Source organism: Barbatula barbatula (genome assembly GCF_947034865.1).
Source record: "Barbatula barbatula genome assembly, chromosome: 16".
Classification (NCBI taxonomy): domain Eukaryota; kingdom Metazoa; phylum Chordata; class Actinopteri; order Cypriniformes; family Nemacheilidae; genus Barbatula; species Barbatula barbatula.
Window position 1 is genome coordinate 17,715,752 of NC_136779.1, and position 22,489 is coordinate 17,738,240.

Below are 22,489 nucleotides of genomic sequence, written 5' to 3' on the forward strand. Positions count from 1 at the left end.
TTCCACACGCTGCTCCTGCTCTGCCTATGAGCTGCTTACGCGTACGGTGTGAAACGGGCATAAGAATTGTTTAAATTGGCCCATTACTTTCAACAATGTCACAGCTTAACTGCTTTTCTTTGGACAATTGTATGTGTTCATATGAAATAAAAAAAGGAACAATTTGAAGTGGTTTGCCAACCGCCAATTAAAATGTGAGAGACATGTGAGATACTGTGTTCCACGCTTTCATCCTGCTTGGACAACCTATGCCCTCTTGCATCTGGACCAGACCGTGCATCCCCGTTGGCTCCCTGGTTATCGGATGTACTGTGTGAGCATCGCGCCAGCCTTCGGTCAGCTGAGAGAAAATGGCGCAAGTCAAAAGACCCTGCAGACCTCTCTTTCTACCAATCTCTTCTCTCTTCTTTCTCTGTAGATGTCACCTCTGCAAAAACAGATTACTAACACTCGAGGATCTGCAACTCTCCGGACTCTCGAACGCTCTTCAAAACCTTCTCTGCTCTCCTCTGTCCGCCTGCTCCCGCACCTTCATCGGAGTTAACAGCTGCTGATTTTGCATCGTTCTTCGTAAAGACAACTACTGCCACCAGCAGCCAGTTCTCTACGCCACCACCTGTCGAACCCACCCACATCCCTGACATGTGTGTGCTCCCCACCTTTTCTCCTCTGTCTGAAGCTGATGTCTCCAAGGCCATTGGCTCCAACCACCCTACCACCTGCCCACTGGATCCCATCCCCACCCATCTCCTACAGGCCATCTCTCCAACGGTTGTGCCTGCTCTGACCCACATCATCAACTCTTCGCTCACCACTGGGATATTTCCCACAGTGTTCAAAGAGGCCCGCATCACACCGCTTCTAAAGAAACCCACCCTGGACCCTACGCTGCTAGAAAACTACAGGCCTGTCTCCCTTCTTCCCTTCATCGCCAAACCCCTGGAGCGAGTTGTGTTCAACCAGCTCTCCTCCTTTCTCATGCAAAACAACCTCCTAGACAGCAATCAGTCTGGGTTCAAGATCGGTCATTCCACAGAGACTGCACTGCTCTCAGTCATCGAAGCCCTGAGACTGGCAAAAGCATCATCCATGTCATCTGTGCTCATCCTACTGGATCTGTCTGCTGCCTTTGACACTGTCAATCATCACATCCTCCTGGCTTCTCTCAGTGCTATGGATGTCTCTGGAATGGCGTTGCAATGGTTTGAGTCCTACCTCTTGGGTAGGTCATTCAGAGTATCCTGGAGAGATGAGGTCTCTGCGTCCCAACAGCTGGTGCCACAGGGCTCAGTGCTTGGACCGCTACCCTTCTCCATTTACATGACATCCCTCGGCTCGGTCATTCAGAAGCATGGCTTCTCCTATCACTGCTATGCCGACGACACACAACTCTACTTGTCATTTCAACCGGACGATCCGACGGTCGCTGCTCGCATCGCGGCATGCCTGAGTGACATCTCGCTTTGGATGAAGGATCATCACCTGCAGCTAAACCTTGCAAAATCCTAGTCCAGGCTCTTGTCCTGTCCAAACTGGATTATTGCAATGCGCTTCTGGCTGGACTTCCTGCTTGCATAATCAAACCTCTCCAGATGATCCAGTATGCGGCGGCAAGAGAGGTCTTCAATGAACCGAAGAGAGCGCATGGAACTCCGCTCTTCATCAGGTTACACTGGCTCCCTGTTGCCACCCGCATAAAGTTCAAAGCTATGCTCCTGGCCTACAAGACCAACACCGGATCTGCACCATCGTATCTCCACTCGCTAATGCAGATCTATGTTCCTGCCAGATCACTGCGGTCTGCAAAGGGACAACGACTAGTGGTACCATCCCAAAAAGGAAAAAAGTCACTCTCCCGTACCTTCTCTGGATCTGTTCCACATTGGTGGAATGATCTACCAGCTGCTACAAGATCAGCAGACTCGGTTGCCATCTTTAAAAAACGCCTAAAAACGCATCTCTTCCGTCAACACGTCGCTGATTGATTTTTCCTAATTATCTTCCCTTTCATTCTTTATAATAAAAAAATAAAAAAACGTACTAACCTCACTATTCTTAGCTTTTTATACTGTGCTAGGCTTTAATGGACTAGTTTGATGCACTTATGTATTTTGTGGCCTATGTTGTTATAATTGCTTCCAATGTTTCCTCATCTGTAAGTTGCTTTGGATAAAAGCGTCTGCTAAATGACTAAATGTAAATGTAAATGTAGATAAGCATAATCCCCGGTTGATTTATGCCCCCACAGATGTATTATACGTCCGGACAAATACATGCTTGCCTTGAATCAGCAGTAAGAACCTCTTCAGGACAAGATGCACTGTCAGCAGCTCCAGGCCGTTGGTATGCCAACGCAGGTGAGGCCTTGTCCAGAGTCCCAACACGGCACGCTTGTTGCAAACGGTGCCCCAGCCTGTGTTGGAGGCATCAGAACAACTGAGGATGTCATATGCCCCAGGAGCCACTGAAAGGATTTCACCTAAGAGCAATCAGACAGGCTAGCACTGACTGTGCTCTTTCAGGCCTTAACCCCCGAAGGGGAACCCAACGAGGTGAGATAAAATAACTGTTGTTGCCTGATGTCCGGCAGTGTGTCTCCTTCCCCGAGCAGCTCGCGTCAGGGCCTCTTCAAGCCCTTAGGACGGTTCTTACATTTACATTTAGTCATTTAGCAGACCCTTTATCCAAAGTGATTTACAAAGAGTTCGAGGAGCAATAAGCGATAGGTCATAAAAGAGCAATAGGAGTTTAGGAGTGTAGTAGGGTGTGAAAGTATGCCGGTGCAGATCCAGTGATAGTCCTGTAGGCAAACATCAGTGACTTGAATCTGATACGGGCTTCAACCAGTAACCAGTGGAGAGAGATGAAAAGGGGTGTCACATGAGCCCTTTTGGGCTGTTGGAAGATGAGGCGTGCTGCTGCGTTTTGAACCAGCTGGAGTGGTTTGATATCCTTTGCAGAGGAGACCAGCAAGGAGGCATTGCAGTAGTCCAACTTTGAGATTACCAGGGCCTGGACAAGGAGTTGTGCCGCATGCTCAGTGAGGTAGTGTCTAACCTTTCGAATGTTGAATAAGGCGTACCGACAGGATCGCGTTTTCTTTGCAATGGGATCATTGAAGGACAGCTGTTCATCAAATATGACTCAGAGGTTCCTGGCTGATTCGGAGGGAGTGATTGTGATTCGGAGGACGGAGTGATTGTGAATAGGATATATATATATATATATATATATATTCATTCTCTAAGCACGACATACTGTATACATTATTAAAATAAATAATTAAAGACAAGTTATTGTTATTCAAAACTCTTATCACATTAATCGATCAATCTGCAACATTTATAATTCTAAGTGACAACAACATACACAAATCCATATAATAAATGTCACAATCAACAGCTGAAATATTGTTTAGTAGAAGGAATAACTTGATATGATGTTTCCCTGCCATTCATTCTGATTAGCATGAACATTGTCAGTCCTGTAAAGGACTGCATGTTCATCTATTACATCCACAATATGTTTGAAATTAATAATTAAAATACTGAAGCGTCTGAAAAACAACAGAGCTACACTTTTGTTTCCTCGGAACTCAAAACAATGAATAACACAGCCCCATCAGGCTAAACTACAGTAACTCTATCTGCCCGTCGTCTTTCCAGGGCTTTCAAAACTACGGTCAGATCTCTATTACTAGGTGTAGAAAAACAAAACAGCACATCATCATGAATGACAGATTTCTGTGTGATACAACATCATCATTATCTTTTCCTAAAGTACGCAGTCATTGTTGTGGAGTGCTTTCATTTTGCTGGAGGCAACGTAAACAATAAGTTAACAGTGTGAAGTTAACAAGGGGTGAACGCAGACAAAACTTTTTACAGTGGATGGGACAGGGCCTTGAATCGCTCCCGCATCATATTATGTAAGCTGCATTTATAATAATCAATGGCAAAGATGCAGATGTCATGTTAATGTACACACCTTGTACTCAGCTTATGACGTACACCCCACTTTGTGCTGCTGTCACTGTGAACTGAAGAATTTGCTAAATAATGCAGTTATTACCACCATGTTCATAATAAGGTGGTGGTTAGAGAGTTGGGCTTGTGATCAGAAAGTTGCTGGTTCAAATCCCAGTGTCAGCAGGTCATGACTGAAGTGCCTTTGAGCAAGGCACCTTACCCCTGATTGCTCTGCAGTAATGTGCAACTGTAAAAAAGTAATTTGTAAGTCGCTTTGGATAAAAGCGTCTGCCAAATTAATAAATGTAAATGTCATAATATCTTAGGGGGGCTTTAGCTTCCCTACAAAGGGCCTTACACCACTGCTAAACAGAGTAATAAACTGTATGTGATATTTATTTGTATGTCATATAAAAATTAAACAAGCAATAATGAGATTTATTTAATTGTATCAATAAATCTGATATGATTTTAATTAATATGAAACGGGATAAGGTATTCTTACATAAAAGCAAACGTACTAGGGTTCGGTCCAGGCAATCGAACTAAATGTGAAACCTTAGCGGACAGTTCACAGGTGAGCACCCAGGTTGGGATGACAGCGTTCACATGACCCAAACGAACCGAACTCTGACGTTAGAACCCGGGTGCGCACCCTGCTAAGTGCTAATATGAAAACGCCAACTCGCCGTCAGTGTGCTGTTGCCGTTTTCAACCTCCTTGTGTGAGCTAGCGTTCTCATCCCTGAAAAAAAACAAAGGCATCGACTGTCAGAGGAGCACGATCTACGAGTCGCACTATCCTCAATCTATACGCTCGTATCAAGAGGCCGTGGGCACATTAAAAATAACAGTGACACTGTTACATGCACAAGTATTTTAGTTTCCTTTTTAGGTTGTAAGGTCAGGATTGAATAAAGCAAATACGAACCTAAGAGAAATGCAATGTGAGTTGTGTATTATTATTGTAAGAATTACATATCAATCTTTATTCTAATGTGTTTTGTTCCAACTATTCCCAGATACATCTAATGGTATAACAGTATATAAGATTTATTTACATGTGTCATCAAGTTGTAAATGACAGATGGTTCACCTCATATAATGTATGTTTGTAATGCATTTCTAATAAATTCATTCAGCTGTTTATACTTAATTTGTTGGTTGGCAATCTGGATTTAATTTTATATATGTATGGACGCATGTACATTTAGTTAAATCAGGGTTGGGGTGCCGTTGGAAAGAAAATCCCTAAGGGGTGCCTTGCTTTCAAAAGGTTTGGGAACCACTTGACATAGAAGAATGAGTTTTGACCCAATGCCAGTCACGGTGTTATTCAGAAATGTTAAAAGCATATCGTTTAGCAAACTCTTGACATTTTAAATATTAGACAATTTAGATTCATTAAAATGTATATTTGTAAAATGATGGAACATTTCAGCTAGACAGAGAAGCTTCTGGATTGACTGACTGCCTAGAGACAAAAGGTTTGTTTGAGATGCACCTTGCCTCACCTGAAAAGAAGACGAGTAGGTGCCTGCAGTATAGGGGAAGAGTGAAAACAACGAAGGCAAGACGGGCACTTCCCAAATCGCTGTGAAACTGTGAAAAAGGAGGTCAAACATTTTTTATTAATATTAATAACTTATTACAAATGTATTTTTTAAATCACCCTGTTTATAGTAGCCTATGTAAGAATTATTTGTGACAGTATTCCTAAAAAGCTGGAATGTTCTTATTCGATATTATAAATTATATTTCTTGTTTTTAATTTATCAATATGGATGTATTGAAAATTGTGCATTTTTTCTTTCTTGTTGTCTTCTTTGTTGTATGATCTTTTTTTAATGTAAGCTGTATCGATACCATCTTGTTTTGTAATGTTTTTGATGATGCTTTAATAAAAATGTAAAAAGCGCTTTTTATCGCAGATGAATTCGATGCAATTGAATTACCCCTGCTTTTACATGAAGGTGGTAATGATAACAAGGTTTGTTTCTTCCACATATAAGCTGTGTCGTCAGCAAGTGGTTTCCCATCTTGCGTTTCATCAGAAAAAAGCAACTGCGCTCGCCTGCGGTTTCGGCCAGGGACCCGTTTCAGAAAGCAGGGTAAGTGCAAACTCAGTGTTAGTTAACCCCAGAAAACGGGATACTCTGGGTTTTCAGTTTCAGAACGTGAGGTATATCAAACCCGTGACCGCGGGGTAAGTCAAGCCTGTTTCAGAAATCAAGGTATCTTATACTTAGAGTGAGTAACCATAGTAACCTACTCTGTGAACCTAACCTGGTCAGGAGCAGGTTTTATTCCACTAACCCGAGGTTTGTTACAATCTCCGCCCCTTTTAGAAGCGCGAGTGCTGTTGAAATTGCCTTCGCCGTTTGTTTTTTCAATCGTTTTCCTTAATCGCGCACAAATTTATAACACAGACATTAAATGTCCGTTTATTCAGTACCCGTAGACGAGGAAGCTGCATTCATTCAGAGAGAGTTACATTTACGTCGGTAGAGAATATATGGTGAAGCCACGTTTGGATGTTTTATCATATCCGGAGGATTCTTTATTTGAGCGAGACCGTTTTTCTTTACAGTCCATTAAATATATTCACAATCTGCTTCATCCTTACATCACAAACCTCACTCGTCGTGGCCGCGCTCTTACATCTGAGCAGATTCTCTGTATGGCTTTACGTTTCTTTACTAATGGAAGCTTTCTTTATAACACCGGGGATGCAGAACACGTTAGCAAGGCAACTGTATGCAGAGTAAGAAAAGTGTGCATCGCCCTCAAGCACTTTATATACATGTGTGTTAAGTTTCCTGTGAGAACCATCAAAGAGGAGTTTCATAAGATTGCAGGTGAATGGTGAACGTCTTTCTGAATAAGCTGATCAAATAAATGTGCTCTTGCTGCCAACTCTAATAATTCAAATACCCTTTAGGATTTCCCAATGTGATTGGGTGCACATTTAAAAGGTCCCACTCGCCCCGTTCTGGCTTCGAACTGCCGTCGTTCAGAACGAGGGACGGGCGCTCTAACCACGAGCCTAACGACCGCAGTCCTTGTTACGTCTGTCGCTAGAGCATCTGTCGCTAAAGCATCTCTAGCTGGCATCCATTAGACATAGCTGGAGCAGGGGCAAGAATGGCCAGTTTTTTGTCTTCTACAGCCACAGTGCTCGGTTCTCATATACTCAAAACTTTCAAGGCCAGTTTATTAAATATATCAAACATTTCCCAGTCAGGCATCCTACTAGCAAGAGCATTTAAACTCACCGGACTGAAGGATGTTTTTATATTTTATTCTCAGCTGCTGCCTTGTTCTTTTTATTGCAGAAGGATTGCACCTACATGACAAAAAATCGTAGGTATATATGTTTATATATACATATATATATATATATATATATATATAGTGCCTCCAATTCGACTGGCGAGAAATAAACGGAGCGCTTTTTGTCACGTGGCGTTGCCATGGTGAATCATGTTATCTTCGCTCAATTGATGATGGCTTTATAAAGCCGCGGTGAACACGAGTAACCTAGAGTGAACTTACTCAGAGTGGATTGAACTGATTGAAACCAGCTGTTCTGAAACAGAAAACTCAGAGTAGCGGTTATCTGAGTAAATCAACTCAGAGTTCATATTTTAACTCAGTGTTGCTTGAACCTCCTTATTGAAACGGGTCCCAGGTCACTTCGCCGCCGCGATAGTTATTTGGCACACGTCAGCATGACATCAGCGCAAGGCGGACGTCTCGGACGCATTTTTAACCGACAGGTGATCGATTCAGAGCAGAATTTGGCCATCTCGCGCATTATCACAGAATATGATTTAATTATCGCCACCTACTGGCGTATATATGTAATATATGAGGAAATGGTCACGAACGAGTCTGAACGAATCATTTTGGTGAACGAATGGAAAAAGAACGAATCGCTCAAATGAATCAAAATCCCCAACATATGGCTTCCTTGTATACCGTGATATCTGGGGCAGAGCCTGCTATGCAAATTTCATTCGCCAATTTCTCATTGGCCTTTCTTAAAAGAACAGAGGCGATTGGGTTTCCAATAACAAACACCTAATGTCATCACTCGACTATAACGTTGATGTGACTGACAGAACGGGAACTTATTTTCTCACCACAAACCAACTCTATGCGAGCTCTTTTGCTCTTGCGTTGGCTTGGGTTTTGACACTTAACACCATGCGCCTTCCTTGTTAAAAAACCGGACATATGAACTACAGGAACTAAAGAAACACCAGCACCATCATTCAGAAGCATATCATTTGCATTGAAACAGCTCTTTTCATTGCGTGGTTGGAAACGCTGATAGTGTTTCAATGGTCTTAGTTGAGGAGTTCTTATGAAAACCAGTTTCTTGAACATCAGCTATGGATGCTTCTGAAGAATCCGTGAACAGCATTGGGCGCACTATTTGGACAGTTTGGGTGAGTAAATGATGCCAGTGATGGTATGTTATTCTATACACTAGAGTGTTATAGTATTAGAATAACATTAGGCTACATTGAGATGTGTGTTTATGACAAATTTGTTTACATCTGTCTCAGATAAAACCAGTGAGCCATTTTCTAATGTAATACATTTTATCTCTTTTAATTTGTGTCACATAAACATAAACATCTTCTAGTGTATTCAGATTAAATTTATACTGTTTATTCTGTCTTCTCTGAATTATTTTGCTTATGTAGGGATATCTGACAGGGGCTGTGGCAAGATATCTTAGACCGGAAGTTACAAATGAAGGAAACCAAAATGTTTATTCTGCAACAGATGATACTGTCCTCAGAAGTACAACAAAGCAGGTTGATACACAGGTAAAGGAAATTGCTGAGAACGAGCAGGGGGAAAAGATTTATAATCAAAATGAAAAATGTAAAGGAGCGTTCAAATGTTTATTGCCAGAGGACAGAGTGTTAAACGAAGACAACAATACACTTAATTTTGACACCACAATTCAAAAAAGTTACAGTGCTGCAATCTGGTGCCCTGACACCGATCACAAGCAAGAGGATGAAATTATAATCCCAGATGTACAGGAGACCATTGAAAATGAACAAAAGCAAACAAAAAGTGACACACATATGGAAAAGGAAGCATCCGAAGAGATTTTGGCTAAATATGAAAGCAACAAGAATAGAGGGATAAAAACCGAACAAAATCTAACAGAAACTGAGGACATAGAACAGAAGGATGGTCACAATGAAGATGCAAAAGAAGAAAGTGATCATTACAATGAGAATGATGGTGAAACATGTGTTATGAAGACAGAAGATTTAGATGGCACAGAATTAACCGTCCAATCTGTACTTTATGGACGAGATCTTCTTCAGAAAGAACTGATAAACAAGATGGACTATATAGAGACAGAAGACACCAGAACAGAATATGCCAATGAGATAATGGTTCAATATGTAACTAAGAAAGAAATAGTTTGCAAGGATCTGGAAAGAGCTGAAAATGATGATGATGATGATGATGATGATGATGATGATGATGATGAAGAATCTGAATCACTAGAGAATTATGAAGATTTGCTTGCCATACTGGTCTGTTCAACAGAGGATGATACACACCTTACAAAACCATTTGAGATTGAAAAACTCGGAGTAAAGGAGACATGTTTAGAAAACCTTAAAAATGAGGACATACAGACACCAGAAAGGCAAGAGGGTATCTTTTCTAAAAATGTGGTTGAGATGCCAGAAACTATAGGTACAAATGAGCAGGATAAACAAGGGCGTGAACAAAACAAGTTGCTAGACAATTGTGAATTGGCAGACATTTTCAGTAAGAAGGAAGCACATGAAAAAAGACTGGAGACGGTAGAAACACTGCCAAGGCTTTCAAAACAAACATTTGAAGAAAATTTGGTATTCAATGTATTAGACCCGAAAACAACAACAGAAGTAAATGAAGGTGTAGACGAAAATTTTAATGCATCAGAGGACACCGTGCAGTCAGATTCATTGGAATTCATTACAACATCTAGTGCATCATTAAATGATATGTTAGTGGAGGCAACTGAGATTGAACAAGATCTTAAAACTCCAATTTCATCCATAGAATTAGGCACTAAACAAATTCAGACACTGAAGGAAATGGCCAAGTTCACTCTCAAAGAATGTACTGAATTAAGAACTAAGCTGCTTGTTGAAACAATGAAAAGAGAGATTGACTCGGAAGAGAAAGCAGAAGACTTTATGACAGCCAACCAAGCAGACAATGAGATTGTTGAGCTGAACATAGAAAATGAATGCACAACAGTGGACACCATCAGTGAATCACTGAAAAAAGGAAAGGACTCTGCAGATGCGATGAATGAAAAAGAACTTAATGCAGAGGATACACCAGATGTCACAGACGCAAAAACTGAATTTATAATGGATTTGGATTTGCAAGATAAATCAGAGAGACACACAGAGAAACTGGAAAACATGAAAGCAGAGGTCAAATTGTTAGGTGAAGCAGAGACATTGACCACTGTAGAGAGTTTAGAAGACATTATGAATCAAATCTTAAAAGAAACAATAGAGATAGAAAATAAATCCAAACAAGAAATAGAACCTTCATCAGAAAGACAGTGTTATGTTGAATTTCTAAGGCCAACTTGTGCCCTACTGTTGGAGGATGAAAGTGAGTTGTTAGGTGACACAGTGGAGAGTTTGGTAGAAATGGCGGAAGCAGGGATTTATGAAGTTGTAAATAAGCATAAGGATCAGCACAATATTCGCTCTCCAGAGGGTGAACCAACTGATGCTGATAGAAGTTTTAAGCTGTTAGAAAAGAACACAGTTGGAGAAACACTGTTCCGTAGCAATGACGGCATGAGTGAAATCAACCGACCTGGGCTGAAAAGAAGATTTGATGACATGAGCAAAGATCTTTCAAAGGTGAAGGATCAGAAGTTTCCACTGGTAGAATGGTCAACTACAACTGATTTAAATGTACAGGTAATCGAAATATTTAATTGATTGAATTAACATGTGATCTTAAATATTCCTGAAATTACTTTATCATTTATTCTCAGCAATCATCGCTGAACTTTAGTGTTCAGAAATCTAGAATTGCTGTGAAGAATCCCTTAGTTCGGCCACCAAAAGACCCCAGAAAGCTTCTTAACAAGACCTCAATGGAACCATCACTCCCAAAGCCTCCACCATGTGGCCTGTTGAAGGGAAGTCATGGAGTAGCAGTTTCTGTACAAAGTAAAGGAGTCATCGGCTTTAAACTCCCTGGTAGGTTTTAAAGAGCACACCATCCCACCTTAGGGTTGTAACAGTTTAAAACACTGGTGTGCTTGAACTTCATTTTAATCACAGTGTCAAAGATTATAGTATGGAGTTTTTCCCCTTTATTTTATGTTCAATAAGGGATGGTCGCTGAGCTGCCCACACTGAGGAAAACAGAGTTTGGAAGAAAAGTAAGAGAGGAAGAAAAGGCAGAGAGCACACGTCAAAAGGAGGTATAGACACAAACTATTAGTACAGCTTGAAACCTGGCATTGTTCATGCATAATCTAAACAAGTCTACTTTTTATACAAGTCATGTCATTTATATACTGTAGATATATACAGTGTTGTTTTTATACTCAGCTAAAATCAGTTGCAGAAACAGAGAATTTTGTCAAACAAGAGCAAGCGTCACTTAAGCCCAAATGGACACCCCCAAAGCATCCTGGGTAGGATTAATAATATGGCACTCCATTATTCCCCTAATTTCTAAATTATTATGGCAATACAGTACACACTTTTTCAGAGTTATTGTATTGATATTTTAACATCTGTTTAAATGCACTACAATACACACTGGCACTTTTTACTGTATATGTTTTGTTGTACATTTTATGTTTGTTTATATCATTTCTTTTATGCAGGATGGGGAGTCCCTTGATGATGGCAGAACTCAAAAGCAAACTCAAAATGCCTCTAAAGGAGTAAAGCAATGATACATTCATTATATCATTATATATTTTTGAAGGCAGAAAAGTTTTGTATTTGTCCATTTTTCTTACTTTGTAAACTGATAAAAAGGATGTAAGTCTTGAGCCTGTGTTAAGTTACACCACTTAAATTACACAACGTTGTATTCAACTTCCACAATTCAAATGTTTATGCTTATTTAAAGAAAGTGTGATATTAAGCTGCATTTTTTTCAGTAAAGTTTGAAGCTGTGACTTTCCATTACACGCACTGTTAATAAAGATATGAGCATTTTCCATTGCAACACTTGTTCCTTTTCTGGGGTCAGCTGTGGCCTAGTGGTTAGAGTGTTGGGCTTGTGATCAACAGCAGGTCATGACTGAAGTGCCCTTGAGCAAGGCACCTTAGCCCTGATTGCTCTGCAGTAATGTGCCACTGTAAAAAACTTGTAAGTCGCTTTGGATAAAAGCGTCTGTCAAATGAATAAATGTAAATGTAATAACAACTGTGCTAGCTCATCGTTTATGACCATACTAGAGGTAACACCATCAGGCTGTTATGTCTGCCCGCCGCTAGAGGGAAGCAGAGATCTGCTAGTCTGAACTCCGCTAGAGCAGTGATTCTCAACCAGTGGGCTGGGGCCCTTTGGTTGCCTCGGAGCGTCATCTGGTGGGCCGTATAGGCAGTGGTAGACTACCGCCCAAATTTGAATTTATTTTTAAATTGACTTATTTTCTTGTTTTGTAATGATTTAATAATTATTATGAAGTCGAGTCAAGATGCAATATCTAAAAGTCAATTTCCATCAAACACTTCACAACGTCAGATTGAATGTCCAATCACGTCGCAACGTCAGATTAAACTAACACGTTACGACATTCAAATAAAAATTATGTTACTGTAAATTGGCCCGTTTTCTGAAATGAAAATGGAATTGTTAAGGACTTCAAGGGTTTATATGTGACTTTTTTATTTAATATTTAACTTTAATCGTTTAAGTTTTCATTATTTTCTGATGTTTATATAAATGTTTTAAATATGCTGTAGTGTGTCATTTCACTGATGAATTTGCTTTATTTGGACGGATGTTTCATCCTCATTTATTTCAGATATCATATTTTAATTTCAAGTATATTTCAAGTATTTAAATAGGGTCCATTATTTTATAATTCATATATATTTCCCAAACCACCGCACACCGCGCTGGTAAGAAACTGCCACCTACATTACATACATAAGCGGTCTACGTTACATACATTAAATTTGGTTTTATAAGGGCAGGTACTAATCCGAAGACACTTCAATATGTCAATGTGCCTTATTCAACCTTCGAAAGGTTAGACCCTACCTCACTGAGCATGCGGCACAAATCCTTGTTCAGGCCCTGGTAATCTCAAGGTTTAACTACTGCAATGCTCTGCTTGCTGGTCTTTCTGCAAAGGCTATCAAACCACTTCAGCTGGTTCAGAACGCAGCACACCTCATCTTCCAACAGCCCAAAAGGGCTCATGTGTCACCCGTTTTCATCTCTCTCCACTGGCTACCGGTTGAAGCCCGTATCAGATTCAAGTCACTGATGTTTGTCTACAGGACTATCACTGGATCTGCACCGGCATACTTTCACACCCTACTACACTCCTACACCCCATCAAGAATCCTGCGTTCAGCAAGGGCAGTAAATCGCTTTCCCGCTCATTCTCCTTCACATTACCTTCCTGGTGGAACATTCTTTCTAACTCCGTCCGGTCAACCGAATCAATCACAACCTTCAAAAAACTACTTAAAACCCATCTCTTCTGTGATTACTTGACGGACAAAAGAAAACAAAGTACACTAACCCTCTTCTCTCAACTTGTAGGTGTTTACTTTTGTTGAAACTATAACTTTGTATTAGCACCTAATGTACTATTGCTCTTTTATGACATATCGCATATTGCTCCCCGAACTTTTTGCAATTCGCTTTGAATAAAAACGTCTGCTAAATGGAGAAGAACCAAAGCGCAGGCAGCAGTAGTGGACACACGAAAACTTTAATATCGAACACCCACGAGGGGTTGAAAACAGGAACGTAACTGGAAACAAACTGGAAACAAAAAACTACCCACGATGGGGCATAGACAAGAAGCAGTAATTAACCTAAAACTCCATTAAATGACAGGGACCACGAGTAACAGGGGACCACGACAAAAACCAAGGTAATTCAATATATCCATGTAGCCAGGGTGACACAAGCAACAAGAGATAATACAAAACGAACTCGCACAGGGGCATTAAATAGGGGGAAACTAACAAGGTATAATTACACAAAGCAGTGTGGGGAATGAAACACTAATGGAAGCTAACAAGGAAACGAGAGTGTAAAGATCTCATCTTTTGCTTGTTCCCTCCACTCCTGCAGATGGCGCCAACGTCCCTAACCTCGTCCATTACTCTGCTCGTTAATCCTCATACCCTTCACCTGTGTCTAGCCCTTTATAAGTCTGTTTGTTCCCTGCCTTTGTGTTCAGTCTTGAGCCTATGTTTTCTGTGCTTCAGTGCGCTGTGATCAAGATTTCAAGTTTGTTACTTTATACCTTTTTGACCCTAGTGTCTGTTTTGTTTCACTGTTTTATGGAAGCTCGGCTTTCCTTGTTTATTTGTACTTTGTATTTTTTCTACAATTAAAGATTCTATTTTTGGAAAGAAACACAGGCATCCTGGCTCATTGCTCTTCTGCTTTTGGGTTCAACTGTTGGGGAGTTAGCTTAGTGGTAAACACCTTGCACTTGAGCACTGCAGACCCGGGTTCGATCCCCGCCTAAGGCAGCCACGTTACAGCAAGACTGAACCATGGAGTCTTCACCACTCTCAAAGGTCGATCGAATTCTGTCAGCCCTTTCGGAGCAAGCCGCAACAGTTCAGAGGCATGATCAGGCTCTGTCAGAGATCCTTCACCTTCTGAGTCACCAGTCTCAAACCCAGTCCCGAGACCCACCTCCTGATCTCCCACTCAGGTCTATGGTTGCTTTACCATCAGAGCCCAGACTACCTGCCCCTGAATGATTTGATGGCAGTCCTGAGAGATGCAGAGGTTTCATTACTCAGTGTACACTGGCCTTCCAGCTCCAGCCTAGCAGCTTTCCCACCGAAAGTAGTAGAGTGGCGTACATCATTACCCTTCTCACTGGCAAGGCATTGGACTGGGCCTCAGCCTTGTGGGATCAGCGATCTCCACTCACAGCCAACAGTCAAGACTTCATTTCTGAGATGAAGAGAGTTTTCCATCATCCAGCTAGTAGGGGAGATGTGGATCACCGCTTACTCAATCTCTCTCAAGGTACCCGGTGTGCAGCAGAGTTTGCTATTGAGTTTCGCACTCTCGCCACAGAGAGTGGATGGGATCAAAGAGCCCTGAGAGCTATGTCACCCGGTGACCGGGCCGAGGGTTATTTACCACACTCCGGAGGAGCAGACACCAGAGAACACCAAGAGGCGGACAACAAGGATGAGTTTAAAAGGTAAGTTTCTTTATTAATCTAAAAAGGGATAAAAGCAGGGGTGGGGATGCTCGTGACTGTAGCGTGGACGCAATGAAGAAGTGGGGGCTGGTAGATGCTTCTCCGTCCTTCAGGTAAGGATATTCCTCTCTTGGTGGGCCTGTGGCTGTAGCGTGGACGCAATGAAGAAGCGGGGGCTGGTAGGTACTTCTCCGTCCTTCAGGTAAGGATATTCCTCTCTTGGTGGGCCTGTGGCTGTAGCGTTGATGAAGTGAGGAAGGGGGGGTGCCGGTAGGTACTTTTCCGTTCTCCAGGTGAGTGTACTCCTCTCTAAGCAGGCTCGTGGGATTACTCGTGGGGCAGGCAGCTTCTGGACTTGGATTCGTCAACGTGCTCACAAAGCCACCATCCAACTCGTCACAGTAGCTCCCTCTTTACTCCCTGTAAGGGACGGACAATTCGATAGTGAGGCAGGCAGTAGTAGGTGAGACAAAATCCGGGTACTTTACCAGCCTCCACTCTCGTTCTGGATATACTGGAAAGGCATCATCGGAAGAATTGGCAAGGCTGGGCTTTCGCTGAGGCGGGATACAGTGCTCGTGATTTGTGGCAACAACGGAGCATTGAGTTCTCCTTCCTCCTCTACGCCATGCACACGATCGTTAGGGACCTGGAAACAACACACTTGTGCATAAATCACTCTGGTAAATCCTCACACGTGTTGGTTTCACTCCATCAGACACTGCAAACTCACTCTCTCTTTACAGCGATTAATCAACTCGTTTCTCTCCTCTTCATAGGGCGAATGATCCAAAGGTTAGTAGTTCCAAACGATAAAACCCGTGCTCGATGGTCTCCCCAGCTGGTACAGTTTCTGTTCCTCACTCACCACTCACTGCCACTACGATGATCCTCGAGTATTCCTACAGCGCTTCACAACTGCACGAACACTCTCTTCCCCCTTCCTCTTCTCCTCCTACCATGCTTTCAGCCTCTCTCTTTATACTGAAGCACATGCTTCAATGAAGCGCTAATCATTAGCTTCAGCTGGCGCTCGTTATGGTGTCGCACCGGCATTTCTTCCCCCTAACAACGAGTCGCAGTCTCTCTTCGGTTCCTGGTTCGTTCACCTGGTGACAGCTACCTTTCACCATGCCTTGTCTCCTGAGCTCAAGGATGAGTTAGCATACCGAGACCCTGTGCCTGATCTCGAATCCTTCATTGACGTGGCCATCCGGGTAGACCATCGTCTCAGGGAACGTCAACAGGAGCGACAACTGGAGAACAGATTGCTTGAGTCTGCTAGCCCTATTAAACTACGTTCGTCTCCTAGTGACCCAGAGGAACCCATGCAGTTGGGTGGGACCAGGATATCTCAAGCTGAACGTAACAGACGGATGAGAGAGAGATGCTGTCTCTATTGTGGCAAGCCAGGCCACTTTCGCTTTGCATGCCCTGAGTTGTCGGGAAAAGCCCACTCTCGTCCAGGAGGAGGGGGTCCAGGGCGAGAATAGGAATCACCCCCTGCTCGGCGACCTCTGGTTTGACCATCCATGCCACCATCACCCAGGGCATTCAACATCATCAAGTTAGTGCCTTTGTAGACTCTGGGGCCGCTGGGAGTTTTATGGACTTTGAGATGGCCGAGAGACTTTCTATTCAGCCTGTGATGCTTCAGAAACCCCTTAACATTACAGCAGTTGATGGCAGTCCTCTGGGTTCAGGACAGGTTAATCATTGTACCCCATCTCTCCAGCTAAAGGTGGGGCAACACCAGGAACAGATACAGTTCTTTTTGATTCATTCTCCTAAGCTTCCTCTAATCCTTGGCTTCCCTTGGCTGACTGCTCACAACCCACATGTTGACTGGGCCCGAGGGATTGTTAGATCCTGGGGAACTAACTGCCGTGTTTCAGACATCGCCTTCTGCTGTTCCCCCAATCCCCTAGAATCATTCCCAGAACCTTCATCAGATATCTCCATGTGGAGATCTGCCTCTGTTCCCGAGATACTGTCCACTGAAGTCATGGCTGTTCCCAAGATGGAGTCAGCTAAGACCAAGCCTGTAGCTCGTTATCCCGAGTTCCCCCGGAGTATGCAGACCTTTATGAGGTTTTCAGTAAGGACAGAGCTGCCTCACTGCCCCCTCATAGACCTTATGATTGCCCTATTGAACTGGTTCCTGGTACCTGCCCACCTCGTGGAAGGCTCTACTCTCTCTCTGGTCCTGAAAGATTAGCCATGGACAAGTACCTAAAAGAAGCTCTGGACAGCGGATTCGTCCGTCCTTCTACCTCACCTGCAGGAGCGGGTTTTTTCTTTGTTGAAAAGAAGGATGGCAGCCTCCAACCCTGCATTGACTACAGAGGCTTAAACTGTTTTACCGTCAAGAACCGGTACCCTCTTCCCCTCATGACCACGGCTTTTGAGATCTTGCAGGGTGCCACCATATTTACGAAGCTGGACCTTCGTAATGCATACCATCTAGTTAGAATCCGTGAGGGAGACGAGTGGAAGACTGCATTCAACACTCCAACGGGCCACTACGAATACCAGGTAATGCCATTCGGCCTGGTTAATGCTCCAGCAGTCTTCCAGGCCTTTATTAATGATGTTCTCAGAGAGATGCTGAATATTTCTGTATTTGTTTATCTGGATGACATACTCATATTCTCCCGCAACTACCAGGAACATATTCAGCATGTTCGGCAGGTTCTGGTCCAGCTGCTAAAACACAAACTCTTTGTGAAGCTGGAGAAGAGTGAGTTTCATGTTCCAGCAGTCTCATTTCTAGGCTTCCATGTGTCCAAGGGCAGCCTTCATATGGATCCTGGCAAGATCCAGGCAGTCTTGGATTGGCCCCATCCAACTTCGGTGAAGCAGGTACAGCGCTTTTTGGGCTTTTCCAATTTTTATAGGAGGTTCATTAGAGACTTTAGTTCTGTTGCAGAGCCTCTCTCCGCACTGACTAAGAAATCAGCCAAACCATTTGTGTGGACCAGCAGAGCTAATCAAGCCTTCAATAGATTGAAGCGACTCTTCACATCTGCCCCAATCCTAACTCTCCCTGATCCAGAGATACCCTTTGTATTGGAGGTGGATGCCTCAGATGTGGGGGTAGGAGCTGTTCTATCACAGAGGAGTAGGAGTGATAATAAGCTTCACCCATGTGCTTTTTTCTCTCGTCGGCTTACCCCAACTCAGAGAAATTATGATATTGGAAACAGGGAACTGCTGGCCATTAAGATGGCATTGATGCACTCTCGAGACAGTTTGAGCCACAAGAGGGGGAGTCCGTTCCAGAACCCATTCTCCCCACTTCCAGGGTGGTGGCCCCCATCCAGTGGGATATTGAGACGGCTGTCAAGAGGGCCCAACTGCAGCAGCCAGGACCAGGTCATGGCCCTCCTGGGCGTCTCTTTGTCCCTAACTGTCTGCGTTCTGAGGTTTTGCAGTGGGCTCATGCTTCCCTCCCCTCTGGACACCCGGGAACTACCAGAACATGCAAGCTTGTCCAGAGGAAGTTCTGGTGGCCTAAACTGCACAAAGACGTCCGGGCCTTCGTCACTGCCTGCTCAGTTTGTGCCCAGAATAAGGAGCCTAGAACCCACCCTCAAGGCTTGCTGTGCCCACTTCCGATTCTAAGACGCCCTTGTTCTCACATTTCTCTGGACTTTATCACAGGTTTACCACACTCTCAAGGAAATACGGTAATTCTGGTGGTGGTGGATAGATTTTCAAAGACTTGCCATCTCTTACCTCTGCCCAAGCTCCCCACAGCAAACCAAACCGCAGAACTGTTGATGAGGCATGTGTTCAGGATCCACGGCTTCCCGCAGGATATGGTTTCCGACCGGGGTCCACAGTTCACTTCCCGGTTCTGGAAGGCATTCGGACGGCTTATCGGATCTTCCATCAGCCTGTCTTCCGGCTTCCACCCCCAGTCCAACGGCCAGACAGAGAGAGTAAATCAAGACATTGAAAGGACATTAAGATGCCTGGTTTCCGACAATCAATCCACATGGAGCTCTCGATTAATCTGGGCTGAATTCGCTCATAACACCCTTTACCATTCCTCCCTAGACATGTCTCCTTTTGAATGTCAGTATGGTTTCCCTCCCCCTCTGTTTCCCGGACAGGAGCCAGAGGTTGACGTCCCTGCTGCTACTCAGCTGGTCCGCCGGTGCCGACGTTCCTGGCAAAGAGCACGTGTTGCTTTATTGAGGGCCAGTCGACAACAACAGAGGCAGGCTAATCGACACCGGAAGGTGGGACCCTCGCTTCACTTAGGGCAAAGAGTGTGGCTGTCAACCCGAGATCTTCCTCTGCGGGTGGAATCCCGCAAGCTGGCCCCACGATACATCGGTCCATTCAAGATCCTCAGGAAGATTAATCCAGTTTCATATCGACTCCACCTCCCCAGGTCCATGAAGGTTCACCCCACTTTTCATGTTTCCCGTCTAAGACCTGTTGTTTGCTCTACTCTGTCCCCAGCTAGGAAGCGTGCCCCAGCACCCCGCATCATTGATGGGCAGCCAGCTTACACAGTCCGTAGACTGCTTGATTCTCGCCAGGTCCGTGGGAGAACTCAATATCTGGTGGACTGGGAGGGCTATGGCCAGGAGGAGCGGAGCTGGGTTCCTGCTCGAGACATCCTGGATCCGACTCTCATCTCAGAATTCCACCGAGCCCGAGGGAACTGCCAGAAGAACGTCAGGAGCCGTTCCTAGGAGAGGGGCTCCTGTAAAGATCTCATCTTTTGCTTGTTCCCTCCACTCCTGCAGATGGCGCCAACGTCCCTAACCTCGTCCATTACTCTGCTCGTTAATCCTCATACCCTTCACCTGTGTCTAGCCCTTTATAAGTCTGTTTGTTCCCTGCCTTTGTGTTCAGTCTTGAGCCTATGTTTTCTGTGCTTCAGTGCGCTGTGATCAAGATTTCAAGTTTGTTACTTTATACCTTTTTGACCCTAGTGTCTGTTTTGTTTCACTGTTTTATGGAAGCTCGGCTTTCCTTGTTTATTTGTACTTTGTATTTTTTCTACAATTAAAGATTCTATTTTTGGAAAGAAACACAGGCATCCTGGCTCATTGCTCTTCTGCTTTTGGGTTCAACTGTTGGGGAGTTAGCTTAGTGGTAAACACCTTGCACTTGAGCACTGCAGACCCGGTTTCGATCCCCGCCTAAGGCAGCCACGTTACAGAGAGGGGCGGGGCCAGAGATGAGACCGGCGAGAACACATATTATGTCATGACTGACAATAAAATGTTTCTCTCCACACAAAACACGTGGCTCTGTCATGATTCTGCCCGCTCTGGTAACCTTGGACTGTGTCCTGCCCACTCTAGTAACCTTTGAACAATGAGACAAGACTGGCTGAGAGTAGAGTACTGCTCTGCACTCTTTGTAGCAACAAATGCATCAGTTGTTACTGGAAGTGTTCCTGGTTCCGGTTGATCTAACTAGTGCAGCCTAAACCTTCGTAATATATATATATTATGATAGTGTAGTGTATGCAAGATTAAAACGATGCGTCTTTAGTCTATAAACTGACAGAGTGTGTCTGCCTCCCGGACAGTGCGGGGAAGGCTGTTCCAAAGTTTAGGCGCTAGATAAGAAAATGATCTGCCGCCTGCACTTGATTTTGAAATTCTAGGTATTACCAACTGACCGGACGCCTGAGAGCGTAGTGCACGTTAAGGACTGTAATACGAGAGAAGTTCACTCAAGTAGTGAGGAGCTAAACCATGCAGGGCTTTATAGGCAATAAGCAAGATTTTAAAATTAATGCAATGCATAATAGGGAACCAGTGCAAGGTTGACAAAACCAGGCTAATATGCTTATACATTTTTGTACGTGTAAGAACTCGAGCTGCCGCATTTTGGACCAGTTTTTGTAATAGGCCTGCAGGGCAACCACCTAAAAGTGCATTACAGTAATCTAGTCTTGATATCATAAAGGCATGAATTAACTTCTCTGCATCTGATGGTGACAGCATATGACGTAGTTTAGATATATTTTTAAGATGGAAAAACCCAATTTTACAGTTGTTGGTGACCTGGTTCTCAAATGACAGAGTACTATCGAATAAAACGCCAAGATTCTTTGCTGAAGATGAGGGTTTTATGAAACATCCATCAATAGTTAAGCAGTATTTTTGGTTGTTACGTGTGGCGGTTTTCGGTCCAATAAGTAACACTTCAGTTCTGTCTGAGTTCAGTAATAAGAAATTGTTACTCACCCACTTTTTTATATCGACTATGCATTACACTATTTGATGGAATAGCTGTGTTTCATGAGGCTTCAAGGAAATATAAAGTTGCGTATCATCAGCATAACAGGGAAAGCTAACTCTGTGTTGCTTTATTATATCTCCTAGAGGTAGCATGTATAATGCGAAGAGCATAGTCCCTAAGACTGACCCCTGTGGTACACCGTACTGGACTTGCGATTTGCGTGACACCTCATTGTTTATTGCTACGTTATTGATAAATAAGATCTAAGCTATTTCAAAGCTAATCCCTTAATGCCAACACAATTTTCAAGTTTATGTAGGAGTGTGCTGTGGTCAATGGTGTAGAATGTTGTACAGTCAACAATTTGAAGAAGTAATTGTGATTACATGGGGATTTGGATAGATATAAAACTGACATATGCAATTCATATTCAGAAAATAGTTGACAAATGTAAAAAAGTATTTTTATATATATATTCATATATTAAGATGTTTAGTTGGTGTGGATTGGGGTGCTAGGCATCTCAACTTGAAGAGTAGGCTAAATATTGTGCATTAATTAGGTCAACTATGTATTATGGATTTATAGCATAGGTCTACGGGTCTTCGTCTTAAACGGTTACAGAAGGTAGAAAGGATTCAGTCAGCGGCTTTTCGATAGAGCTGCATGTTCAATCATTAAAAGATCGTGATTTCGATTCAAACACCAAATGAAAATCAATGATTCTGCTGCGTCTATGAGACAAGCCCGTTTACAAGCTCTCAGTCTGCTCAAATTAATCTCTCACCAAATAACAAACCAACATAAAGTAAATACGGCCTTACAACAAAACTGCTCATATGATTGTCTTTCAGCATTGTGTT

General features: G+C 43.2%; 2 protein-coding genes across 3 annotated transcripts in view; both read left to right on the forward strand.

Annotated features, from left to right (window-relative positions):
- Window positions 1-5,362, forward strand: part of LOC306905776 (uncharacterized protein) — a 56,262-nt gene extending 50,900 nt beyond the window's left edge. Inside the window, exon 13 of the mRNA XM_079476665.1 lies at window positions 2,249-5,362. Coding sequence (XP_079332791.1) covers window positions 2,249-2,286 — 38 coding nt within the window. The 3' untranslated portion in view covers window positions 2,287-5,362. The remainder of the gene's footprint in view (window positions 1-2,248) is intronic.
- Window positions 5,363-8,061: 2,699 nt separating this feature from the next.
- Window positions 8,062-12,216, forward strand: LOC306905291 (uncharacterized protein). 2 transcript variants are annotated; one of them, XM_079475790.1, is made up of 6 exons: window positions 8,062-8,421; window positions 8,683-10,944; window positions 11,022-11,229; window positions 11,365-11,456; window positions 11,587-11,672; window positions 11,868-12,216. In XM_079475790.1, exons 1-6 carry the CDS (start codon window positions 8,365-8,367, stop codon window positions 11,929-11,931), a joined length of 2,769 nt encoding a protein of 922 aa, XP_079331916.1. In that variant the 5' UTR covers window positions 8,062-8,364; the 3' UTR covers window positions 11,932-12,216. The 2 variants fall into 2 exon arrangements, with proteins under 2 accessions (XP_079331916.1, XP_079331917.1); XM_079475791.1 differs by having other exon boundaries at window positions 8,083-8,421; window positions 11,597-11,672; window positions 11,868-12,215.
- The last annotated feature ends 10,273 nt before the right edge of the window (window positions 12,217-22,489 follow it).

Coding starts and splice junctions, on each gene's coding strand:
- LOC306905291 (XM_079475790.1), top strand. CDS start 8,365: ATGGATGCTTCTGAAGAATCCGTGAACAGCATTGGGCGCACTATTTGG. Junction 8,422..8,682: donor GCACTATTTGGACAGTTTGG/GTGAGTAAATGA, acceptor TTGCTTATGTAG/GGATATCTGACAGGGGCTGT. Junction 11,230..11,364: donor CATCGGCTTTAAACTCCCTG/GTAGGTTTTAAA, acceptor ATGTTCAATAAG/GGATGGTCGCTGAGCTGCCC.